We start from the raw sequence: 23,536 nt of genomic DNA, 5'->3' as shown, positions 1-23,536 counted from the left end.
GTACACGCCCTTCAGAATATTATTCGCAAGCGGAAGAATCTCTCTCTCGGTATGGACTGCATACAGAAGTTGGGTGAGTTGGTCTCCAGGGAAGGCTGGACCGGTGGTCAAGGAGACCATTTGTAGGTCTGCTCAGCGAAAGCTACTGACGAGCATCAACTGAGGTACTAAACAAACCCAGGCGGAAGTATCCTCCTCCCTTGATGATAAAGGCAAGTCGGTCAAGAAAAAGAAAGAGAGCAAACACCCCCCTCTTTGTTTCACGTGGCCTGCATGAATGCCTTTTAGGAAGGCCATCTCACATGCCACCCCGAAGTCTCAGATACGGCTAAGTACGTCGGAAAAGTGGGGTGAGCCGCTTCTTCCGCCCATAAGGGAGTCGAAACTAAGTTGGATAGATGTGTGTCCTCGTAAGCCTGTTTTGTACTTTATTCAGTGGTTCGGCCAATGGATCATAGCTTTCTATCATGCATGTATGAATAAAATTTATCGATATCATTAGCTTTTTTCTGGGATTATGTTAAGCAAAGGCTAGCTAGCTATTAAAAGCCTGTGACAGTACATAAGTGGATAGAACAGTGACTATTCTTGTAACATCAAGTCAAATAAAACTGTGGTACAAACTGAAGAGAGATTAGCGAGGTCGAGTTGAATTAGGATCCGTAATAGAAATAGTTATTATATGGATGACATAAAATATATGAGCCATCGCAAATCCAGACCACCCATCCGAAGCAAAGTCCGCGTGTACAGAATCGACCCAACATAAAACGACGCCACAACCATGATAATACCCGAACACCCCACGTTGGATGTTTCCGGCTGCACACCGCCATGCACGACTTCACATGGAACGTGGAGAGAGGAAGGAAAAGACAAAAAAAGAAAGGAAACCTCCCCTTCCCAATCCATTGAATGAGTCCATTTAATACGCATGTAGGTAAAGAGATCAGGGATTCGGCGTGTACGGTGAGCTCAGCCTTTTAAATGCCGTATTGAAGTCAGAGAGGCGAGCGAATCCGAAGGAGAAACCCACGGCTCCCCATAGTCCAGTCTTTGTAACCTTTCCCCATGTAAATCTTGCCATTACTTGCGGATATTAATTGGCTTCCAGGCCTATGTAAGAGAGTCTCCTTCCTTCCCCCCACGTCGCAATCAATATATCTGTGAGATATAGCAAGGTTTGATGTACTGAGGAAGCCAAATCTCGCGGTTTGAGGAAAAGATCAGGAGGCGGCGGCTTTCCGTCCTCCGCCACTTCTTTCCTTCCATTACGTCGACGCGTGTTGTTGCTAGGAGATATCAGGCTTATCCCGTTACCTTTACATGAAGTTTCGAGGAGGAGAATAAGTGTATCAGAGTCCAGAGAGGGGGAAGCACCTCATCGCTTCTGCACCACCAACTCTTGCGTTGATTCAGCGTCGGTCTCTCCCTTATATTTCATGGCCATCCAAGCGCCGCTTCCGTTCTTCTACAGCAGCGGCAGCAGTTTGGACGGGATGATGGAAGGCGGAGGACGATTGCCTGGTGATCCATGCCAATCTTTTCAGCAGCAGCAACAACAACAAATGGCGATGATGCCTTGGCCTCTTTGTCCTCCTCCTGCAACGTCGACGACAGGGTTTACTTTGCTTTCCTCTTGGACTTCAGGTCCTTCTGTTTCCATGGATCCTTCTCGTCATCTTATACAGAGACTTCTGGAGAAACAGGGGGATGAGATAGATCAGTTCCTTCGGCAACAGGTACGCTTTCGCTAAAGATCAATTTTTTTGCGCAAAGAACGATTAGAAAGATCGTTTTTATTCGTCTTCTTCGATGGCCGCTGATGTATCTACTGTTTCTGGAAAGAGCGACACGTTAGTAGCAGAGCTTCGGCAACAGGCAAAGCGGCATACGGCGGCTATGGTACGGAGTCTCCGGTCCAAAGCATCCTTCCTTTTAAGACAACGGGAAGAAGAGTTGGCGAAGGCGAACAAGGTAGGTCTGGAACTGGAGTTGCGCCTGAAGAGTGCGGAGGAGGACCGGGCAAGGTGGCAAATTGTGGCCATGGAGAACGAGGCCATGGCTATTTCTCTCCACAACACTCTGGAGCAAGTGCGAGAACCATGCTTCTCCACCACCAACGGCGTCCCGACGGAAGAGGCGGCGGCACCGGAACCGACGGCGGGGATGAGCTCAACAACGCTGGGCCGCTGCAGGGTCTGCGGGCATCGTGATGCGTGCGTGGTGCTGCTCCCCTGCAGCCACCTCTGCTGCTGCGCGCCCTGCGCGTCCTTCCTCGAGGGGTGCCCCCTCTGCAGTTCCGTAAAGAGAGGCAGCGTGGAAGTGTTCTGGGAATGATGGAAAGGAAAGAGGCGAAGGGACAGGAAGACGGAGCGACGGAGATCAGCAGAAACGGCAGCAGCAGATGAATAGGACAAGACGAAAACCGTATAAATATACCATTTTGGGGGGTCACATTAACGTCTTTTCTCTTTTTTCTGCCGGTGCTGCATCCATCAGTTCGCCTCGCAGTCCTGTGTGCGTGTGTGTGTATAGTCTACCATGACATCAACCAAGACGGGATTCTGAATCTTTTGGGCAAAGACCAATAGGTCTTCTTTGACACGCTGGTAAATCTGTTGTGTTTCGACGTGGGAGGAGACGGCCGTGGAGTGCGTCGTGTACGGATCACGGTAAGGGGTTGCTTGAGGTGGAGGGGAGTGGCATGGGGAATGCTGAAGGCGCTCTTCTCCTGGAGATTAGCCATTGGTGTGTGCCGAAAATTTCTGAGTTCTGAGGTCTTCGTTCCCTGTTGTAGACGTTGCGTTTTCTGATAGCTTTGACGCATTTTTCGGATATATATATATATATATATATATATATATATATATATATATATATATATATATATATATATATATATATATATATACACGTGCGTAAGGTCATCTTCTAAGGGGAAGACGATGGGGGAGTGAGATCCGGCTAGGGAGGTCAACTCCGAGGTGGAGTTGAGTTGTGCTCGATCTAATCGGGATTTTATATAATAGGTCGATGTTGGTAGAGGGATTCTCGGCTCGATCCTTTTGGTTAAGTTAGTGAATGAAAATATGTGAAAAAGGTCCTCTCCTCCCGTGACGGGGATTAGTTTTTGTACCGACGAAGATGATCCGAGGGTATGACGATTGATAATGATTGCTAATATCGCGCGGCGTGGATCGACTCGTTTGGATTCCTATGGTGCGATGTCGACTCGTATAGTCTCGTTTAGCACAGAGCTAACTGGAGAGGCATCGTCTACTTTGTTCGATAAATTTTATATTCAAAACATTGTTATGATAATATATCGACGATGTCTATTTTGTTCGATAAATTTTATATTCAAAACATTGTTATGATGATAATATATCAGCGTCATTCAAACCACTGTTATGATAATATATCGGTGACGTCTACTTTGTTCGATAAATTTTATATTCAAAACACTGTTACGAGGATAATATATCAGCGTCGCCTACTTTGTTCGATAAATTTTATATTCAAACCACTGTTATGATGATAATATATCAGATCCATTTTTCGAAGTATAAGTTCGATGCATAAAATTTTATCCTCATCACATGACTTAGAGAAAAAAACACTCTTAGAATTCTGCTCCCAAGAGAGAGAAGAAAGTGAACGAAAGTCTGAGTTTTGCTTGCTTCTCTTGCTTGAGATTGTGGTCTCAAATTAGGTTACAGGTAAAAACAAGGCTCAGGCAATTAATACTAATGAAATAAAAGAACGCCTCAAATAATGCAATTTCTTATGGAATTTGCCATTCCTTTGGGCTCACAACCATTCTTGAAGACCAATTCTGCACTGGAAGAACCATTTCACGCTAAAATTGCATTTTATGAGCCAAAGAATCATTGCACATCAGCAGACAACATCAGAACAAAACTATAGTGATATTTTTCATTTGGAAGTCAGACAATCGTAACTAAGCAGGCGATCAGTAAATCTTCGAAATTTATAGTTACTATTACACATCTGGTAATGCAGCCATAGCGCCGCTCGTATAAAAAAAACAAATGCAATTTTAGAACATTTGATCATCATCAAAACAAAACAAGACCAGTCCTCAACTGCCTTTGATGGCTGGAGGTGTCCAAATTAAAAGCATAGCCAAGAAAGCTGAAATCTACCAGTGGCAGGACTTTTACCACACCTTATTCTTCACTATTTCCCCTTCTTTGCTCTCAGATCATTTGCAGCTGCCTTTGCCAGAGCCGATGGTTTCATGGCACTCTTAGGGTTAAGCGCCTTCCGGATTTTGAAGACCGCCCATGCGGTTCCGAAAGCATGCCCTGCAGCATCGAGGCCCTCATGTGTGATTTCAGCAGCTTGGTCACCGTACCTGCAATGTTAGTCTAAAAGAATAAGTTGAACTATCTAGCATAGCTAAATTCTGTTTAGGAAAACCCAATATGCACAGGTTCTATAATGCTAAGAAGTGCTTATGGTTGATTGCAAATCTTGCAATTCTCAATGATGTGCCACTGCCCTTAAAGCCAATGATCTATTGCAAGCAGTAAAAAATCCCTAGTCCTATGGTAAGGTAGAAATTAAAAGACATAACAAGACAGTCTTGTTTAAGCCATCTATGCAGATTCAAGAACGTGAAAATTAATCGAGCAAAACTTTAGCTGATACCTGTGTGACACAATTCCAGTAGTCACAACTGAAGATGTTTGCAGGACATTCTTACCAGCTACTTCAACAGCATCACAAATTTTCCCTGTTGATATCCCATCACAAGGGGTAAAAAAAAAAGAGTAAGTTACTACAAATCATAAGAATTGAGAAGGGGAGGGTGAAATTACGTTAATTGACAACATATACTGTAAACTTTAGAAAACTAAAAACAGTTGCAAACGATCAGCTTGAGCTAAAAATAGATGGATCATACCACTCCATAACTGAAAGTAGCATGCATTATCTCCCAAAATTTATATACTATATGAATAACAAAGGACAATTTATAGATTAACAGTCAAGCACTGGACCAGAAATGAAAAAAATGTTGCAACACTGATTCTCTTCTCAAATGCCTAGATATTAATACCTCGAAATTCACTTTATTCCCTAAAACAGCCTAATTCATAATCATGCAGCATTACATTAGCAATTGAAACATCTAATGTTGGACCATTAAGCTTAAATAGAACGTATAATACATTAGCGATTGGAGAAAACATTTAAGAAGAGTAGTACCGAATCCATCTAGAGAAGCAAGGACTAACTCCCCAGGCAGAAGACCAAAGAACTTCTTGCCTACTTTTGAATTTACAACAGAGCTTGTGAAAAACCCAGAAACCTTCACAACTCCAGATAGAACTCCGTTTGCTACTTTCTCTGACATTTTTGTGACCCTCTTTACCCTGGGGGAAGATAAGCAAGCTAATAAGTGAAAGACCACAGAGTGGGGAAGGAAGATCCAGACAATTATTGCAGAATGTAATAAGCAGCACACAACCTATACACAGGATAACATGTGGATAAGAACTGCAAAGTACAACATATAAGAGAGAAACCAATGCTGACAAACTACAAAATAGCATTTCTTTACTTCCACTTATCATTCAGTCCTAGGAGACCAAATTTAAAAGGAAAAGAAGATTAGATTAATATCTGTAGCTGGCTGTAGCTAGATCCAGAACAGACATGTCTATATGACAACAATAAACATGTTTGTATAGCCATTATCCAGATTAATACGGGCAATGAACCTACTATAATTTTTAAAAGGTTATGCATCTTCACTATGTAAAACTATACATCATACTCGTTCGGCAAAAAATAAAAATCAATTATTTCATTACGATGAAACCTGGTCCAGTTTTAGATCAAATCATCATAATGAAGTTCTGCTGCATCCATTATTGTCTAAAGCCATAAGTATCAGAACATCTTAAAAATTCAGAAGCAATCATTATACAATGACTTTATTTACATCTTTAATTTCGGCTATCAGAAGATCTCTTCCTCAACCCAACAGACACTACCCCAAGTGAGGTTGCAAATCAAACCAAACTAACTTAAGTTGTACCCTCTCTATTGTTTCATTTTCTCCCTCTTCTCTTCTTTCCTCTTTCTCCTCTGTCTCAAAGAGTTAATTCACTTTCACATTTGAAATTAATATACTGTCAGAAATTATCATCAAATTTTCACCTTGTCAAAAAGATTAAAGAACTTACCAACATTTTGACAAGTGAAAGGATTTTCACAATGCAAATTGTGTAGAGCAAGTAATACAAATGAACTTTTGCATAAACCTTCGAATAAGAATAGCCAAGAAAGATAATGACAATGAATACGTCGACAAAAAATTCCTTGAGTTAATGAAATTTAAACTCAGGGGAATTTTTTGTGTTTGCTCAAGAGTTGCAAGTGTAGCACATTAATCAAGCCTGGAAATCACATAACAACAAGAAGGCTAACCCATATCACTATATTAGTAATTTGCATGATGTGCATTTCAGCATCATGGAAATTTCTAATTGGTGCCCAAAATATAAAAAACAAGTCCAATAAGATCAACAATGACTTTTTTGTATTTTTCTTAAAATCATCTGTATACTGTTCCACATGATAAAAGTTTGAGATGTTGAAAGTCAAATGACAACCTTTTTGAACAGCGAATAGATATATTGAAATCCCAGAACGGATTCTATTATATGCAAAGTCAAACATGACCAAACCACATAAATCTAAAGTATGCTTTTAGTCCAATCTACTCCATTTTGAAATCATATAAAAGCAACCAAACCTAACCTTTTCATCCGCTTCAGGGCATCTTTGCTGATCTCCGTCGGGTTCGAACTGGGTTCCAATCTCTTCTTCAGCAGATCCTCCCCCCACTTGAGCCGATCCACCGTCACATCCCCACACCACAAGATCCCCTTGATGAGCTGGCCGGAACCCTTGGCGATCAATTTCGCCACCGAACTGCCATAATCTTCCACGTTAGGCGCGAGGGTTGTCCAGTATGCAGCCGACTCCTCCTCCATCAGCTTCTTCTTCGGCCCCATTCCCTCGGCCGGAGTCACCTCCCTCGCCACCGATCCGTCCAGCACCTCGCCGTGATCCTTGCCTTTCACCTCGACCTTCTGGACCGAAAAGCTGCTGTAAGCCTGGAGAAGCCTATCCAGTTCCCCGAGGAGACCCTCCTGCCCCTTGGAGGCGAAGGTGAGGCCGTAATTGAGGAGGTTGTTGCCGTCGTCGTCGTGATCGCCATCGTCGTGAGAGGTGAGGGGAACGTGGAGAGAGAAGAAATAGTGGGAATGGTCGAGCTTGACGGCGGCCTCGTCACGGGCGAGGGGCCACTGGACGAGGCCGTCGCCGACTCGGGCGAGAACGGCGACGGTGTTCTCGCCCTGGCGGAGGCGTACGAGGGAGAAGTCTCCGGCGCCGAGCTCGACGCTGCGATGTCGGTCGATGAGGTGGAGGATGGCACCGGGGATGCGGAGCAGGGTCTCCTCAACAGGAGGCGGCAGGCTGGGGTTTTTGGCCTCCGCATCATCCTCCCCAGCATCGAGGAAGAGGTTCTCGACGAGATCGCTCATGTCGACGGAAGGATACAAGGAAGAGGAGCTGGTGGCGGCACCGGTGGCGGGGCTATTGGGAGAGGGGGCGGAATGGATGGAGGGGTATAGAGAGGGCCGGGAAGAGGAGGAGGAGACGAGGAAGGGGGAATGCATTTCGGGATTGGATTCGACGACTTGGGGATAGAGCGGAGCGCTGGGCGGAGGCTGCTTGGATTCCATTGCTTTGGCGTTTCAGAGAGTAAAGGACTATGTTGGATCTTTGGAAGGAAGCAAATAAAGAGCGAGGAAGAGGAAACCGATCGATCGATTTATCCAGCGAGACAGATGTCGACGGAGAGGAGACTTTTAAGCGAAGGAAAGTGGGGACGGCGCCGCGTCCATGACGTGTCTCGTTGCAGAGAGTAGGAAGGAAACGCGTGGTGAGAGATGGAGCAAGGTCTATGGGGCCCGGTTTAGGGTATGTGGAGGGTGGGCGCAGTGATGCTCCTTCGATACTTTGAAACGAACTCTAGTGGGGCAGCTTTGATGGCCCACATGCGGGATCCACGTCCATGTCCAATAGTCGACTTCAGCCGCGAGATGGGTAACCGAAGCACGCGTTACGGTCAAAATATGGCTGCTCGCGGTATTACTCATGTTGTGAGAAGATAATATTTGATCGTGATTAATGTAATCTCGATGAATTATTTATTTTAAATATACATTTACGAGGGGATGATTTGATAGGTTTATAATCCTGGTCTCCTATTTCTTAACGTAAGATTAAATATTTTTATTAGTGCTCCAATGGTTTATAATTCTTTTATAATATTATTGCGATCACATGTTTACGAGGAATTAGTATGTTTGTATTATTTTATTTTTTCAGAGATATGTGAATCCTAAAAGATATATTTAAGAGAAAAGGTAATTGTGATGAACTTATGAATCCTTAACTCCTTTACGGAAGAATATTGATAAAGATATTTAGTTTTATATTGATTAATAAATTTATCGGATTAATTATACCTTTAAAAATCAATTTTAAGGTTTCTCGGTCAGAACGTAGTCAAAGGAGTAAATAGCATTATGTCTGTTTAGTTGACTAGCCCAAAACTACGCGTGGGCCTCATGGTCTAAATGTGTTGGGCTGCATCTCAAATTCATCATCGACCTCAATATGCGACGTCTCAGATACTCGATCACCATTTCATATACTCGGTTATCTACACACGACAATCAATTAGCAGGAATTCGTTTGATTTATTTTAAGATATACTAATTTGTTATTTTAAATATATCCGAGCTTAATCCATTAGACATTAAGGTTTGAGGTGTCAAGACTTATATTAGTCTCATGTCATATTGGAGTGCTGATAATGTTCACATTTTCATATTGACGACCAAAGAAATACTTCCGTGAAGTATGCTATTGTCTCAATATCGTCAATCAGAGATCAACACGATTCGATCTTATCCCAAAGGCGAAAAGTCATCCAGATAACTCTCGTAAAGACAATCGTTGCAAGGAACAAGGAGGCCAAGGTAGATCCGAGGGAGTCTTCGTGAATCTGGCATAGCTTCTAGTTTATTGAAGATCCTGCACAAGATCGATATCAGAGAGGAGATTTTGGACCTCTCTCACTTTGAATTCTCTCGTACTCGCTACTTTATGAAGAGCTATAAGACCGAATCGTGTCAATCTCCGATCGACGATGTTGAGACAATAACAAAGCTAGAGATGTCGAAGGAACCTTTCATCGGAGGTAAATGATGGAGCGTCAACGCAAGTAGAACGCGAAGAGACTTGCCTGCCGACTTCCATGGTTCGTGCGCTCTTACTTGCCAGGTGACGACTTGAGATGGGTAGTGGGCTCTTTGCTTGGTCTCTTTACTTGCAGACCAAGTGTCAAAAAGTGGCATCTCGTTTAGACGAGGACAGCAGGCCCCAAAAAGCGATACCTCCACATGCACGGTGAAGACACGGGTCCGACGCATAGCTGCCGTAATCACCGCCAGTCCCATCCAAGAAGGGATGCAGAATGGCATCCATGGTGGGTTGGTGTACATCTCTTTCGCAATGAGTCGGGGGTGTCACCCTACACATCACCACCATCCTTGTTTGGGACGGGATCACATTTGCTGCTTTCTCATAGAAAACTCGAGTCATCAAACCCGTGTTGGGAAGTTTCTCGGGGTGGGAAGGATTTTGTATCTTTTAACTTGAAGATTTCGTAGGTCATAAAGTCTCTGTCCTTCGTTGGTTAGAGATCGGCCACATTTATGTGATGGAAGGACCACGGAGGACTCAAAAGCCAAGCTCTTCGCTCCGCCTTCGTCTGCTTCACATTAATGACCCAACAAGCTCGACAGGTGCGTGTCAGAGGAACTGTCCAAAAATCGCTTTATATGACCGGAACGGGGAGGGCTCTATTAATCCAAGACAAACATTTTTACGGTGGCCATCGGCTCCACTTCATCATCACCATCTGCATGCCTCTTCTTTCCGGTCGGCAACTTCGAAGACCAAAGGGCAGGTTAGGTTCTGTCCACCATGTCTTGCCTATCAATTTATCGATAGGCATCGGTCAAGAACACTTATCATCTTATCATATGTTTCTATAGCCACCGAACCAAGTTATAGGGTTGGCAAGAGATGATCCAGTGGCAGAGAGGCATGGAGAATAGCCATTTAGATAGCCACCATAGTACTTCACAGGGTTGGCAACTGATGATCCATTAAGTATCTTAAATAGCTCATATTAAGGAGAGAGAGGACAGAAGTGTCCCACTCATAATAAGCCATTATTGTAATGTAGCACACGGAGGAGACTAATTATACAGTCAGTTCAGAACATTCAAGTGCTTAGATTTCCTTCTCTTCTTTTATTCTTACTTTGTTAAGGATCAGAGCTCCATCCGAACTGTTGGGTCCCTCACTTATTAGCAGATGTAAATATAAGACATCTCAACTTACAGTGCACGCTACGTGAAGCACTCGTGACCGTCAATTAATGTTCGCACAAAGGTCTGCCAAACCATCATCACCAACAAGCAATCGAACGTATGTTGAGACTATGGAAACACCAAACCATTACATCCAAACAGCCAACAAGAGTCGCGACTTTATCACACCATCTTGTACTAGCAATACAAGAAGTCCAAACGTACAATGGAGATGACCGCCGACAGAACGCCGGTGCTCCGGCACTCGCGCTAAACACACAACTGGAGGCTTCCACCCACCACCACGTGAGAGGCGAACCCCACCAAAAGCATTACTATTTCCTTTTCTTCTTCCTTCATTCTTCTGAAAAGAAAGAGACAAAGCCAAATAAAGCTTTACGCTTTCATCTCCTGATCTCCACCATATCTTACCTTCCTCGCCAACTTTTACCATCACCATCGCTTCCTTACTTTTTTCCATGCTGTGAAGCAGGAAAACTACAGAGCTTTAACTGGAGTAAACTAGCAAATCCACCGGTCGGTCCGGGCCGGAGTAGTGCTAATTAATTCCGGCTCGTCCGGTCTACCCAACCACCGACAGTTCGCTTCCGGTTGCCATGTTTGTCGTACGTTAGAGCGGTTGCATCCACGAGACCACGATTGCGCTCCGCACCTCGTGCTCCCCATCAGACCACACCAAGTAAGCGTACCTCGCCCCAGCGCCCCCGATCGCGGCCTCCGCCGCCGCCGTCACCGTCACCGCGAAACTCTGCCGCCTCGCCCCGGCCGTGAAAACCAGCTTCCTCGGCTTTATGGCGATCGACAACCCCTGCCCCGCCGCCATCTCCACCCTAGCCTGGTACACCGCTCCTGCACCCGCTCCCACGTTCGTCGCCGTCCTCCGCACCCTCCTGCTCTGGTTCGACTCCGCCCCGTTGAATGCCACCGAGATCGACGGGTAGTTCAGGTCTTCCATCGCCGGCCTCCTCGCGGGGCAGGCTGCCGGGGCGTGGGTGATCACCTGGACCGTCTTCGCGTCGTACCCGATGGCGCACAGGAAGGCCACGTAGTCCTGGTCCGAAAGGTCGTAGACCAGACCCGGGTCCATGGCCCGGTCCAGGTTCAGGTGCCCGGCCCCGAAATCGAAAGGCGTCGCCGGCCTTCCCGTGGACTCGTCGGTCACCGACCGGCGGAGGTTGTCGTCGAGGCTTGCCGTGGTCATCATCGCCGACCGGACTGCTGCCGGACTCCAGTCCGGATGGGCCGACTTCAGCAGGGCCGCCGCGCCGCTCACGTGCGGGCACGCCATCGACGTCCCAGAGAGGATGTTAAACTCCGTTCTCCGGCCGTCGGACTCTAGCCCAGTAGGCCCCGAAGAGCCGGTCCAGGCCGCAAGGATGTTGACCCCGGGAGCTATAAGGTCTGGCTTGAGGACCGCCGGGGTCAGTCCGTTGGGGCCACGGCCGGAGAAGGATGCCACTACCGGCGCCGGCCTGACGCCGAGGATGGTGCCCTTGAACTGGATAGTGACAGTGGGGGAAGCGGCAGAGGTGGCGTAGGCCTTGATGGTTTCGCCCTCAGCGGAGCCGACGGCGCAAGCCGGGAGAACGTGGGCGTCGCCGACGAGGCCTTCGCCTGAGGACGCGCCGTTTGCAAGGATCATCCCTACGCCACCCGCATCCTTCACGACGAGCCCCTTGGCCACGCGCGGGCTGCTGCCTCGGTCGCAGATGACGATCTTGCCCGCCACAAGTTTGGGGTCCAGGGAGTTGTCCATACAGAGGGAAGCGGACAGGCCGCTGGACCTGCCAGGGTAGTCCAACGGGTACATTGTGCCTGCGAGGGGCTTCCCCGAGTAAAGGGAGACGCCAGACAGGCGGCGGCCATCGCCGAGCACGACGTCGGCCGGGAAGTTTCGGTCGATGGTGCCCGCGCCGACGGTGGTGAGCCAAGGGGAGAGGTTGGTGACGGACATAGAGGTGGGACCGTCGTTGCCGGCGGAGGACGCGACGAATACACCCCGGGAAACGGCGCCATAGGAGCCGATGGCGATGGGGTCGAGGTAGTAAGGCGAGGCCATGCCGTCGCCCCCACCAATCGAGACCGAGATGACGTCTACGCCGTCCGCGACGGCGCAGTCGAACCCTGCGAGGATGTCGGAGTCTAGGCACCCGGAGCCCTTCCAGCAGACCTTGTAGGTGGCCACGCGGGCCTTCGGCGCGACGCCCTTGGCAATGCCCTCTGCATAGCCAGACATGCTCGCCTGGAACACGTGGCGGCCGGCGGCGGTGGAAGCAGTGTGCGTGCCATGGCCGTCGGCGTCGCGCGGGGAGCGCGACTCGACCGTTTCGTTGATGCCTCCGCCGCCGGCTGCGAAGGCGGCGTCGTGGCCCTTGGAGAAGAAGCGGGCTCCGACGAGCTTGCGGTTGCATAGGGAGGCGGGGAAGCCGGGGCCGGTCTCGCAGGTGCCGCGCCACCGGGACGGGACGGGGCCCAGGTTGCGGTCGGAGAAGCTGCGGCGCTCGGGCCAAACGCCTGTGTCGAGGACGCCAACGATGACGTCGGAGCCATAGTCGGAGTCGGACCAAAGGCCGACCTGGTTGCGGAGGCCGAGAAACTGGGGGGACCGTGTGGTGTCCGGGCGGCGGACGCGGTCCTCGAAGACGGCAAGGACATTAGCGTGGGTGGCGAGGGCAGCGGCTCGGTCCTGAGTGACGGACGCGGAGAAACCATGGAAAACGGTGTCGTACACATGGAGGAGCGGAAGCGGATCGGCGCCGCCACCGGAGAAGCTTGCGGAGCCGTACCAGTGGGCATGAGTGGGGAACACGGAAGGCTTGGCAAGGTGGTCGACGCGGACGATGTAAGTCTTCTTCCCCGCGGGGCCGGAGGCGGTTGTTTCTGTCTCCACCGCCTCCGCCGCCGCCATTAACGTGACGATGAGGATGAGGAGTAGGCAAGGAGAGGGAGATGCCATGCTGGAAGTGTTAGCCGGACTGATTCGTGGGAGAGTGGAGCGAGCGAGCTCTGTTCTCCTCGTTATATGCGTAAGTGGGCAGTGGGAGTGAAGGAGAACGTTTCCTGTGGGGATGGGTTGAAATGCATCCTAATTATCTATCACGGCTGTTGTAAATGACTGTTCTTGAAAGCTTCGGATTGTACTGTGTGGAAGCTATTCAAATGGTCAGAGATGCATTGAAATTTTACTGTTGTCAAAAGTGGTAAAAGATTCGTGTTGTATCTCTTCGAGATTGTCAACAGCGTGTATAACCACGGTTTCCTCCTGCACACGAACTCCCGAGTATATTGGGTTAGGAAGTACTTTTCTTTTGAAGCTTTAATTATTGATTTGGTTTAATTTCCATTGTAGGTTAATTTAGTTTCGATTTGAATCGATTCGTGATCATTGTTGTTCATATTCTTTTTGGTTGTTAACTAAGTGTTTCTGCCATGTTTTATTTCCTGGGATTCACAGGGAAAGATTGAACATCACTAAAGGAAAGGTAGGTGTTAATGAGAATATAGTTCCGATAACCCATAAAGCTCTCCCAATCAGCTTTAATTTGGATCAATCCCAAAGACTCGGTTGCTTCTTTCGTTTTCAAGCAGCATTGCCGAGACGAATCTTGACCTCTGTTGTCAGTCATTGCAGAAGACTGAAAGCAGCAGCAGTCTCAGCCAACATGGACATAATTCTTAGTAGTCGCTTCAGGCAGTGCTCATGGAGAATAAGAACAAGCATTTGATTGAAGGAACAATTGGCATATGCGTCTCACACCAGTGATATCTTTTACAGAAGAATCCTTAATTGAACTTACACTCAGAAGATTATATATATATATATATATATATATATATATATATATATATATATATATATATATATATCCAAAAAAGCTAGCAAGCAAGCATGTACTTGCCATAATAACTTCTGAAGAGCTGAATTCACTGGTGCAAACCAAACTTAGGAACCTCATTAATTGCTACTGTGGACCCAAATCGAGGACATTATATATAAGCTTATCCTGCATTCATTTTCTTTCTCTCTTGTTTTCCCCTTTTATTTTAACTTCTCTTCTTCTCACTCCAAATTAAATACAATTATATGGATAAATGAGAAATTTATGCAGAGTCCACACAATAACTTACTGTACATACTAATTAATTATTTTAGATAAATAAAAAATTAATTTTGTATTATTATTAGTGCTAGAGCACGAAGGTTCACAAAAAAAATATTTCTTTTGCGTGAGCCAAAAAAAAAAGTACCTATAAAGATAAGAATAATGTTATAGGTTTATAAGTTATTAATTCTTTTATTACTTAATTAATATGAATTAAATATTTTATATCAATGTTGGTAGGAAAATGAAGTACTCATGGCTCTTCTTCTAACATCATTATTAGACGTTAATATTTTCTTGTCATCGTTGAGAGAGCACGAAAGCTCATCAAGAATTATTCATTTTAGGTGAATTCATATAGTTTTATCTTCTTAGAATAAAAATAAATAAATTTTAAAAAGATAAAATCATATAAATTTATTTAAAACGGTTAATGATGATAAAAATATTAATTTATCAGATAAATATATAGAATTATCTGATAAATGTATGATTTGTATTACTTCAACCTTTTGCGTTTTAATTGCGTGGTGGTGGAGAGCTTGTCGTGTATGAATGAAAAGAAAAAGCTCGCAAATGTCGTCCATCACCCCTCTTTTCCCGTCATTATTATCTTTGTTTTTAGTGCCTTCAATAGCAGACATCCGTGTGTTGAAAGCGAAAGCTCTCTCTAATCATCATTAGCGCGCATCAAAAAGCACGAGATCTCTTCAGGCCTTAATAGAGTAGAATGCAGCAAAAAGCTGCGCATGTTGCATCGCCCAAAACACGATGAAACCAAAGCTGCGAGGCTCGCTGTCACTGCGAAAGAGTCCCTCTGGCTCTGCTATTTCCTTATCTCCTCCTGCACAGACCATATTGCTTTCTCTAATCTTTGCTGCTCATTGGCGGTGGTCTGTGGATGAGGAACGAATGCCCCAAGTCTCTCTAAGAGTCACACTTTTACTCGGGAGTCATCTTACAGGTTGTTCGTTCGATGTCTTCAGGCAACAACCTCGTCGAAACTATTCTCCTCCATGTTTCGTGGACTGGTTAGGTCACAAATTTTGAAGGGGAAAGCTGAGGAGAAGAAAAGATGAGTGGAAAGTGGCACTGGTCCTTTTGGACAGGGACCATAGTGTGTGTATACATATAGAGTATGTACGCCATGGATAAGAATGTTGAGCTGGCGCACAGACACGTACACACAAAACAATCCATGCTCTGCTATGTACGTTTCCACACCCGTGATGTGGTATTTATTGGTTCCATGAAATGAAATGGTTGGAACTCATAAATGCTTATGACCAATTAAACACCCAGCAACATTGGCGAGCACGGATAGATGGACTGACTTTGAGATTGGTGAAAAGGCGAAGTGATTCTTGGTGAATACTTGTGGATGCGTAGGCAGGAAGGGGAAGCAGAGGTCTCCCCAAGTCGACGTCGTCTTCGCGCAGAGGTAAACGACGAACTCTGACATGGTCTTCCACAGCGTAGTCCGTGACTTGACTATGAAGTGTTCCAACCTCACACGACTTGTTCTTGTTCTTTTTAGGACGCATACCAAGAGCTTGAGATGCAGTTCTACTAATAAGGAAGCCTAAGTGAAGAATGATCACCCACATACACGCTGATTCATGATTAAACATCTGAGGTTGACGAACCGTGCAGCATCAACTTATCATATGCAACATGATGACCCCTTCACGTAGATTAGATTTATATGTAAAATCCTTTATGTTTAGTGTACATATGCATGCTAATTGATATATATCGTTGGAATCGGCTATGCTCATTTCGATGGTTGTTTGTGATTCTCTTGATCCAACTACAGTCTTTTTGTCGTGAATATTGATTATACCCGATTATATTACACTCAATATCTTAATTATTAAAATTTTATCTATAAGATTAATAGGTAAATAATGACAAAATCAATATCTTAATGTTATGTGATCGATACATCAATATTATGTGATTGATATTTCAATCATGTATGATTGACATGATATTGTTTCCCTTGAATATTATCAATTATATCATAGTCGTTGCGTGATCCTTAGTTTTGATGCAAGCATGATTCTCCTAAAATGCTGAGACATGCGGAATCATCAAAGTAGCTATGGATGTGGGCAAATGACGGTTCTTTGGTTCTCACCGTTGTAAGGACAAGCCCAGTCGAGATCTGGACCGGGTTGACCTGCCCATTTAATGCTACATAGCACGATCGCACAACGAAATCCATGGATCGACCTATCTACCTTAAATGGGGTGATTAGGATTAGATTCAAATTTTAATTGAATCAGTCTGAAACTAAAATCAAACCGGGTTAACGGCTTAACAGTTCTAAACCGAACTAGAATCGGTGCCACATGGTTTAATTCTGATTCTTAAAAGTTAAAATTAGAACCGAAATCGATATTCCAAATCGACTAATATATATTAAAAAAAATATAAATAGGCTTCATGGTGTAACAGTTAGTACTTCAAAACTTAAAGCTTAATGATTTTGGTTAGTACTCAAAACTTAAAACTTAAACATAAATAGGCTTCATGGTGTAACAGTCATATTTTATTTTTATCTATCAAAATCGATAGATCGAATCAAAATCAAAACTAAATAAACAGTTTTGATTCTAGAATCAACAGACCTTTTTTTAAGGTACCATACATTGATCCTTTTTATTTTTTTTATTCTAATACCTTTGATTAGTCCCATATCGAAAGTATGTGAGATTAAAATTGATTTATAAAGATTCAATAAATATATTATTATTAATTTTAGTTTAAATATTTGGATCAATAATTTAGGTAGAACAAAATTGATAGAAGAAAGCTCGCGTGCGCTGTGATGAAGAAAACTAATACAGCCAGAAAATAAAGAATGGGTCGATTCACCTTTCCAAGGTTGAGTTAACATGCGTTCCATGTTCAAGCATCGCTGCAACAATCTAACCCAGACGTTCCTGTGCTCGCAGGCAGAAGAAAACAGAAGCGGGAGTCAAGTTATTCGTCGTGGAGGCCACATGTGACCCTGCACGGGGGAATCACTAGAAGAAAAGAAACGAAGAAAGAAAGCAGAGGACCACTGTGCTCCCTGCGAGCTCAACCCCGGCTTCCTTGCTTGTTGCATCTCTCCTCTCCATGCCGTCATCGTCATCAATCCGCTCACGTTCCCTGGCCGCCCCTTACCCCTATTAAATCTCCTGCTTGACTGCCCGGTTTCGGTGCGCACAAGTGAGAAGTGAAAGCAATGAGAGAGCCCTCGATCGGAACGTTTCTGCTCCTCACTTCGCCATGGGCGTTGTTCTACTTGCACCTTGTTGTCACAGCCTCCTACGGTCTGTTCATATCTCCTTTTGTATCTGTACTCTGTACAATTTGCACATTCTCGTCGAACTCATTGCAGTTTCTGCTGGTGCAGAGGGACCCTGGTACGATTATTCTGCTTACACTGAGGTCATCCTTCTCTCCTCCTCGTTGATTTCAATCAAACCTTTGTAATTTTGTAGTGTTACGAAAAATATATAGGATGTTGCATAACAGATGCAACTCTACCATTGATCGTCTCCCTCTTCTCTTAGTCGTATGCTTCGAATGTTTACATATAGGTACAGTACTACTTTTCAGGAAACGATGAAACCATTTTTTGGCTTCATAAGACTTTTGGCTATCGTTGGTTTTGGTAGCATCGCAAAGTCCTCCAACTCACAGTAGCATCTCTCTATCTAGTACCAAAAATTGTCTCATTTCGAAGACATGCTCCACCCCCACACACGTCCTCTCACCAACACTAGCATGCAAGGAATTTGAGTGTCGCCTAATGGAATTTCGACGACTTCTCAAAGTTGAGATAAAAGTAGTAGACAAGTTACGGTTGCGAAAGCTTGTTTGGCTTTTTAATGGGAGCCAAATGGAGATCTCATAAGACAGAGAAGACCGCAAGCTGTGTTGTGTGGTTGTTCCAGGACGATCCTACCATGGAGGAGGTAACCGTGACAGTAAATATTTTCCAGACGTTTTATGGAAGCCTTTGAACAGAGTGCAGTAGAGATTAGAAACAAAACGGAACGAAATGGAAGAAATGTGTTTTTTCGTCAATTCATATTGGGAAATCTACTAAGCTGAATTAGATATCCTATTAATGTCAGTGTAAATATCATCCTGAAGCTCCTCTTTACAATGGAGGAGTTCTGGTGGACCGAAGTGGAAGAATCCCCGTGGCATACCACAAGACCGAGACTGGTGTTTATGCTCCTGCCTTTCTGCTGTACAATCTGACAGAAACCACAAGATACAGTTTCTCTTGTAAGTGATTCCCAACTTTTTGCATGGTCTTTCAGTTCCATTATCATCTAAAGCCTTGTGATTCTGTGCACATGTGGCCTTACAAAGGTTCATGCCATCGTAGGTTGGGTTAAAGCTAAGGGAACGGGTTCAGCTCTTGTGCGGGCGACGTTATCTGCAGAGGGTTCGACGTTGAATTGTATCGGGACTGTCCTGGCGAGAAGCGGCTGCTGGTCATTTCTCAAGGGTGGTTTCGTGCTTGATTCCTTTTCCAGATCCTCTGTTCTTTATCTTCAGGTACCTCAAGCAAAATATATCCTTGTTTGTGTTGATCTGAATCTAATGAAGATATGTTTGCAATGTTGGTTGATTTCTTGCGCAGGATGTTGATGAGAAGATGACTGAGATTTCAGTTGCGAGTGCTTCGTTGCAGCCGTTCTCGGTCGAGCAGTGGTCGATGCACCAACAGGACAGTATTAGAACGGTACCAACATGCTCTTCACCTACTTGTTCGAAGATGATATACTTGTTACTCTGAGTTCATGTCAACCGGAATGTCTAATGCGTCGACACACTCTGTGGCAGAGAAGAAAGCGTGCGGTCACGATTCATGTTTCAGATGAACAAGGGAACCTCATCGGTGGAGCATCAGTCTCGATACGGCAATCGTCGAGAGACTTCCCGCTTGGTTCGGCAATCGCCAACACCATCCTGGGAAACAAGCAGTATCAGGTCCTCCAGATTAGTAAATTATGCTTGTCCTCCGTCAAGGAAAGTATACTAATGCTTCCGTTCGATGTTAAGCCTCTGCGACCATTGAAATGCCACCGCAGGAATGGTTCGCCGAGCGATTCAATGCTGCGGTGTTCGAGAACGAGCTGAAGTGGTACGCAACAGAGCCGGAGCCGGGGAGACTCAACTACACTCTTGCAGATGAGATGCTGGAGTTCGTCGTGTCCAATCAGATCATAGCCCGAGGGCACAACATCTTCTGGGAAGACCCAATCTACACGCCGTCGTGGGTCCGGAAGCTCAGCGGCGACGACCTCCGAGCGGCCGTCAGGTCTCGGATAGAGAGCCTGTTGTCCAGGTACAGGGGCCAATTTGTGCACTGGGACGTCAGCAACGAGATGCTTCACTTCGACTTCTACGAGCAGCGGCTTGGATCCAATGCCTCCTCAGAATTCTTCCGCACGGCACAACAATCTGACCCGCTCGCGACGTTGTTCATGAATGAGTTCAACGTCGTGGAGACCTGCAGCGACGCGAGATCCACCGTCGACTCCTATATTTCAAGGCTTAAGGAGCTAAAAAATGGAGGGGCCGTTTTGGAAGGGATCGGACTGGAAGGACACTTCTGGAGGCCAAACATTCCGCTGATGAGAGCCGTGCTCGACAAATTATCTACTTTGGAGTTGCCCATTTGGCTGACGGAGATCGACATAAGCAAGAAGGTCGATGCGCAAAAACAGGTGATTCGCCTGCTTTAATGTTCCTCTCACTGTCTTATTATGGATTGCCTCGTGCAAATGGATTCGATGATCACGGCACGAATGTCGTAGGCTCTGTATCTCGAGGAGGTGCTGAGAGAAGGATTCTCCCACCCGTCCGTGGGCGGCATCATCTTGTGGACCGCACTCCATCCAAATGGCTGCTACCAAATGTGCCTCACTGACCAAAGTTTCGGCAATCTCCCGACGGGAGATGCGGTGGACGAGCTCTTGAAAGAGTGGGAAACGACGGAGGGAGGGTTGACGGATGAGCACGGACAATATAGCTTCATTGGATTCTTAGGGGAGTACAAGGTGTCTGTGGTGGCCGGAAACAAGTCCACAGAGACTTCACTGTTCCTTAGCCGAGGAGGCGAGACTAAGCATGCTACAGTTCATCTTTAAGGTTGATTTCCCTCAAGAAGCTTCATGCTTGCTTCAATGGGTTTGTTCTTGCTGGTGTTGGCAAGCAGCAGCAAAACAATAAGTACAAACTATGAGAAGCCCATTTAATGTTTTGTGTCAAACGTAGCCCAATATTTGAAGGCTAACATCACCAAGTAAACCAATAATTAGATGGCACGCTTCCAAAACATCAGATTATATTTCATTAACTTTAAACCAACAAACAAATAGGTGATGAAACATTCTCTCGTTCCAAACGTTTCCCTTTCTTTTGGTATGGAACGATGTGAACATTTGTCTGGTATAGAATTCTCATCATCGACAATTTATCTCAAGACACATGATGATTCGGGTGCAGGAATACATGCATCTTCACCGGACAGGCCCACAAGATTTGCAGTAGAAAGCATTACTAGCAGTGTAAAGCATTGGCTACTTATGAACATGTAGATCACTGGTAATGATGCCTGGTTTGGTCCCTTGCACTCAAATAACTTTGTTGTTTCTTCTTCCTTTTGTTCATTACTTATAAATTACATAGCAATATCAGTGGGTAACAACTGAATCATCTTCCATTTCTAGTCTTTATCGGCTATAACTTTGATTTGCAGAGTGAGGTGTGTAAACCGATCTTTTGACGCAGCAAACGTTTCCGCAAGATTTTGCATTACTTTTCAGAGCCTTCGGGAATGGTGTGGAGAGGTGGCGGAGTTGGTGCCGTTGTGGAACGAAGCTGAGTCAAAGGTGCCGAGCATTTCGACGATGACTAGCTAGCTGACATGACGGGGTCAGACGGAGGCGTTCCGTCATCTAGAGGTGACAGTTTGTGTCACCGCCCACCTAACAGTCTGAGCTCCAATCGCCGGGCCGGGGATGGTGCGCGGCCGTCCCTTACGAACCATGGCCCCAAAGGTTGGACTTTTTGCCTGCCACCAGCTTTGGCCGCTGCCATCTGAACATGTCTGGCTCATATCCGTAACAAAGATGGAACAAATCCTATCTTAAGGCCTGGCGATTGTGCGGCCGCCGTCCTCTTTATCTTCTCCTCTTGCGAACCATGACGCCGAGGGTTGAGATGGACCTTTTGCCTACCACCAGCTTTGGCCGCTGGCATCTTAACATGTCTAGCTCATATCCGTAACAAAGTCGAGAGATGGTCCTGCTTATTGTCAGCTGCTCTGTCCCTTCAGGAGTCCCACGATTTTCCAATCCAACATCGTTCTCAACCGCTGGAAATGCATTACGCCAACATCCTCATATTTCTTTCAACCAAGTGCAGTCCAACGAGCCGAAACAGCCGGAGGAGGACCTCACTCCTTCGTGTTCGTTCATGTCTTGTTCCGCGGACGTGGTGATCTCTTAAAGGGGCCGAACTCCTTGTTTCAGATAAACGCCATAGTTACAGGCATGTGGAGGCACATGGAGATGGACCTAATCGTTGTTTCGCGAAAAGCGACTTTTCTGACGAGAATATATGTTGATTGATGCCCTGCCGGACGCAAGCAGCAAAAGTAGACAAGGCATCCATTTGCACGCAGCTTCAACGTGGCTAAAAGCCTGCAGATAACTTCTCTTTGGTGTAAAAGAAGTCAGTCTCAGTACAAAGCTCCCGTTGATGCCGCCACGATCGATGTGATAAGATGAAGACGACGAATCCTGGAATTCTTTTTTCCGTAGATATATATATTTATATATAATTTAATTTTACATTATATTTTTTGTTTGTTTTTAATGCTTTTCCCTCTTCCTTCCGAACGCCCACTTCTGGTCGCTGCCATCATTACATAGTTCATATATACATGGATAACTTTTACTTTCTCTTTGACGGTAGAAGTGAGCCAACTCAGGACAAAATTGCATGATGAGTAGGCCAAGTTAATCGAAACTTAAAAGCGTAGGCAATGCTACTAAGGTCTGATGTGTTAGGTTGCCGAACAGTATCGCATGACGAGTAGGCCAAGATTGCAACATGCACCTTATCATGTGATCTAGTCGTCGTCTCGTCACATAATACTAGTAATGAATTTAATCTTCGTCATGTACTTGTAATTTCACTTTGTGTCCCTGAAGTTACATATAATTTCATGAATACCACAACAGGCGAATTAAATGAAAGCTCAGCGGACGATTTAGGGCTCGGATTAAAAGCGACATCACTGTCAGGCAGTACCAGTGATGGCGTAGGACACGGCGATTGCTTCTGCATCGCGATCGAGTACGTTGGCCCATTCATTGTGGTAATAGGGCCATGACCATGACTTGACACCCAACGAGGGGACGGCGACAATATTACGTGAACGAATAAATGAGTAATTACATGCATGCCAACAAGTATGAGTGAATAAACGGATAAATCGCACTCCTTTCTGGCACTTCGATATGTGGGCACCCTAAACCTTCCCATTCCAACTGATACGACTGAATGACCTAAATCGTTGGATTCAACAGCATACAAATGTTGATATATGCTCAACCACCTAACTTGACATTCCACCACTACTTTGCTCTCCGAGTGCCATACGCATACACGTACACGAATTCATTTTTCTTGTCGGTGATGTCCACTCGTCACCAACGAGGCGGTGGTGAGCTTGGCAATATAGCGGCGGCGGGACCCGTGGCAATTCACGATGATGTTCGTGCCAAACCCTTCATTGCCGATATTGCTCCTCCACTACCCAAAAAAATATAATGAGGTTATAATTGCCTTCGATCACTGCACGTAATTTGTCGCCACCAAACAAGTGCTCA

General features: G+C 45.5%; 4 protein-coding genes across 4 annotated transcripts; 2 read left to right on the top strand and 2 right to left on the bottom strand.

Moving 5' to 3' along the window:
- Positions 1 to 1,034: 1,034 nt before the first annotated feature.
- Positions 1,035 to 2,605, top strand: LOC135673547 (E3 ubiquitin-protein ligase BOI-like). Its single transcript, XM_065182593.1, has 2 exons — positions 1,035 to 1,742; positions 1,849 to 2,605. The coding sequence occupies exons 1-2, from the start codon at positions 1,443 to 1,445 to the stop codon at positions 2,338 to 2,340; spliced, it is 792 nt and encodes a 263-aa protein (XP_065038665.1). The 5' UTR covers positions 1,035 to 1,442; the 3' UTR covers positions 2,341 to 2,605.
- Positions 2,606 to 3,916: 1,311 nt separating this feature from the next.
- On the bottom strand, positions 3,917 to 7,878 carry LOC135673546 (protein EARLY-RESPONSIVE TO DEHYDRATION 7, chloroplastic-like). Its single transcript, XM_065182592.1, has 4 exons — positions 6,799 to 7,878; positions 5,239 to 5,405; positions 4,678 to 4,762; positions 3,917 to 4,381 (listed from the first exon to the last, which is right to left on the bottom strand). Exons 1-4 carry the CDS (start codon positions 7,788 to 7,790, stop codon positions 4,204 to 4,206), a joined length of 1,422 nt encoding a protein of 473 aa, XP_065038664.1. The 5' UTR covers positions 7,791 to 7,878; the 3' UTR covers positions 3,917 to 4,203.
- A 2,716-nt stretch (positions 7,879 to 10,594) lies between these two features.
- On the bottom strand, positions 10,595 to 13,580 carry LOC135673544 (subtilisin-like protease SBT1.6). Its single transcript, XM_065182591.1, has one exon. The coding sequence runs from the start codon at positions 13,471 to 13,473 to the stop codon at positions 11,128 to 11,130; it is 2,346 nt and encodes a 781-aa protein (XP_065038663.1). The 5' UTR covers positions 13,474 to 13,580; the 3' UTR covers positions 10,595 to 11,127.
- Positions 13,581 to 17,758: 4,178 nt separating this feature from the next.
- LOC135674955 (endo-1,4-beta-xylanase 5-like) lies at positions 17,759 to 20,911 on the top strand. The gene is made up of 8 exons (XM_065185217.1): positions 17,759 to 17,944; positions 18,028 to 18,062; positions 18,755 to 18,911; positions 19,015 to 19,187; positions 19,273 to 19,374; positions 19,476 to 19,622; positions 19,724 to 20,362; positions 20,453 to 20,911. Exons 1-8 carry the CDS (start codon positions 17,857 to 17,859, stop codon positions 20,783 to 20,785), a joined length of 1,674 nt encoding a protein of 557 aa, XP_065041289.1. The 5' UTR covers positions 17,759 to 17,856; the 3' UTR covers positions 20,786 to 20,911.
- The last annotated feature ends 2,625 nt before the right edge of the window (positions 20,912 to 23,536 follow it).

This window comes from Musa acuminata, chromosome BXJ1-5, assembly GCF_036884655.1.
Source record: "Musa acuminata AAA Group cultivar baxijiao chromosome BXJ1-5, Cavendish_Baxijiao_AAA, whole genome shotgun sequence".
NCBI classification, from domain to species: Eukaryota; Viridiplantae; Streptophyta; class Magnoliopsida; order Zingiberales; family Musaceae; genus Musa; species Musa acuminata.
Note: the sequence above shows the minus strand (reverse complement) of the source record. Positions and strands in the feature narration are given on the sequence as shown.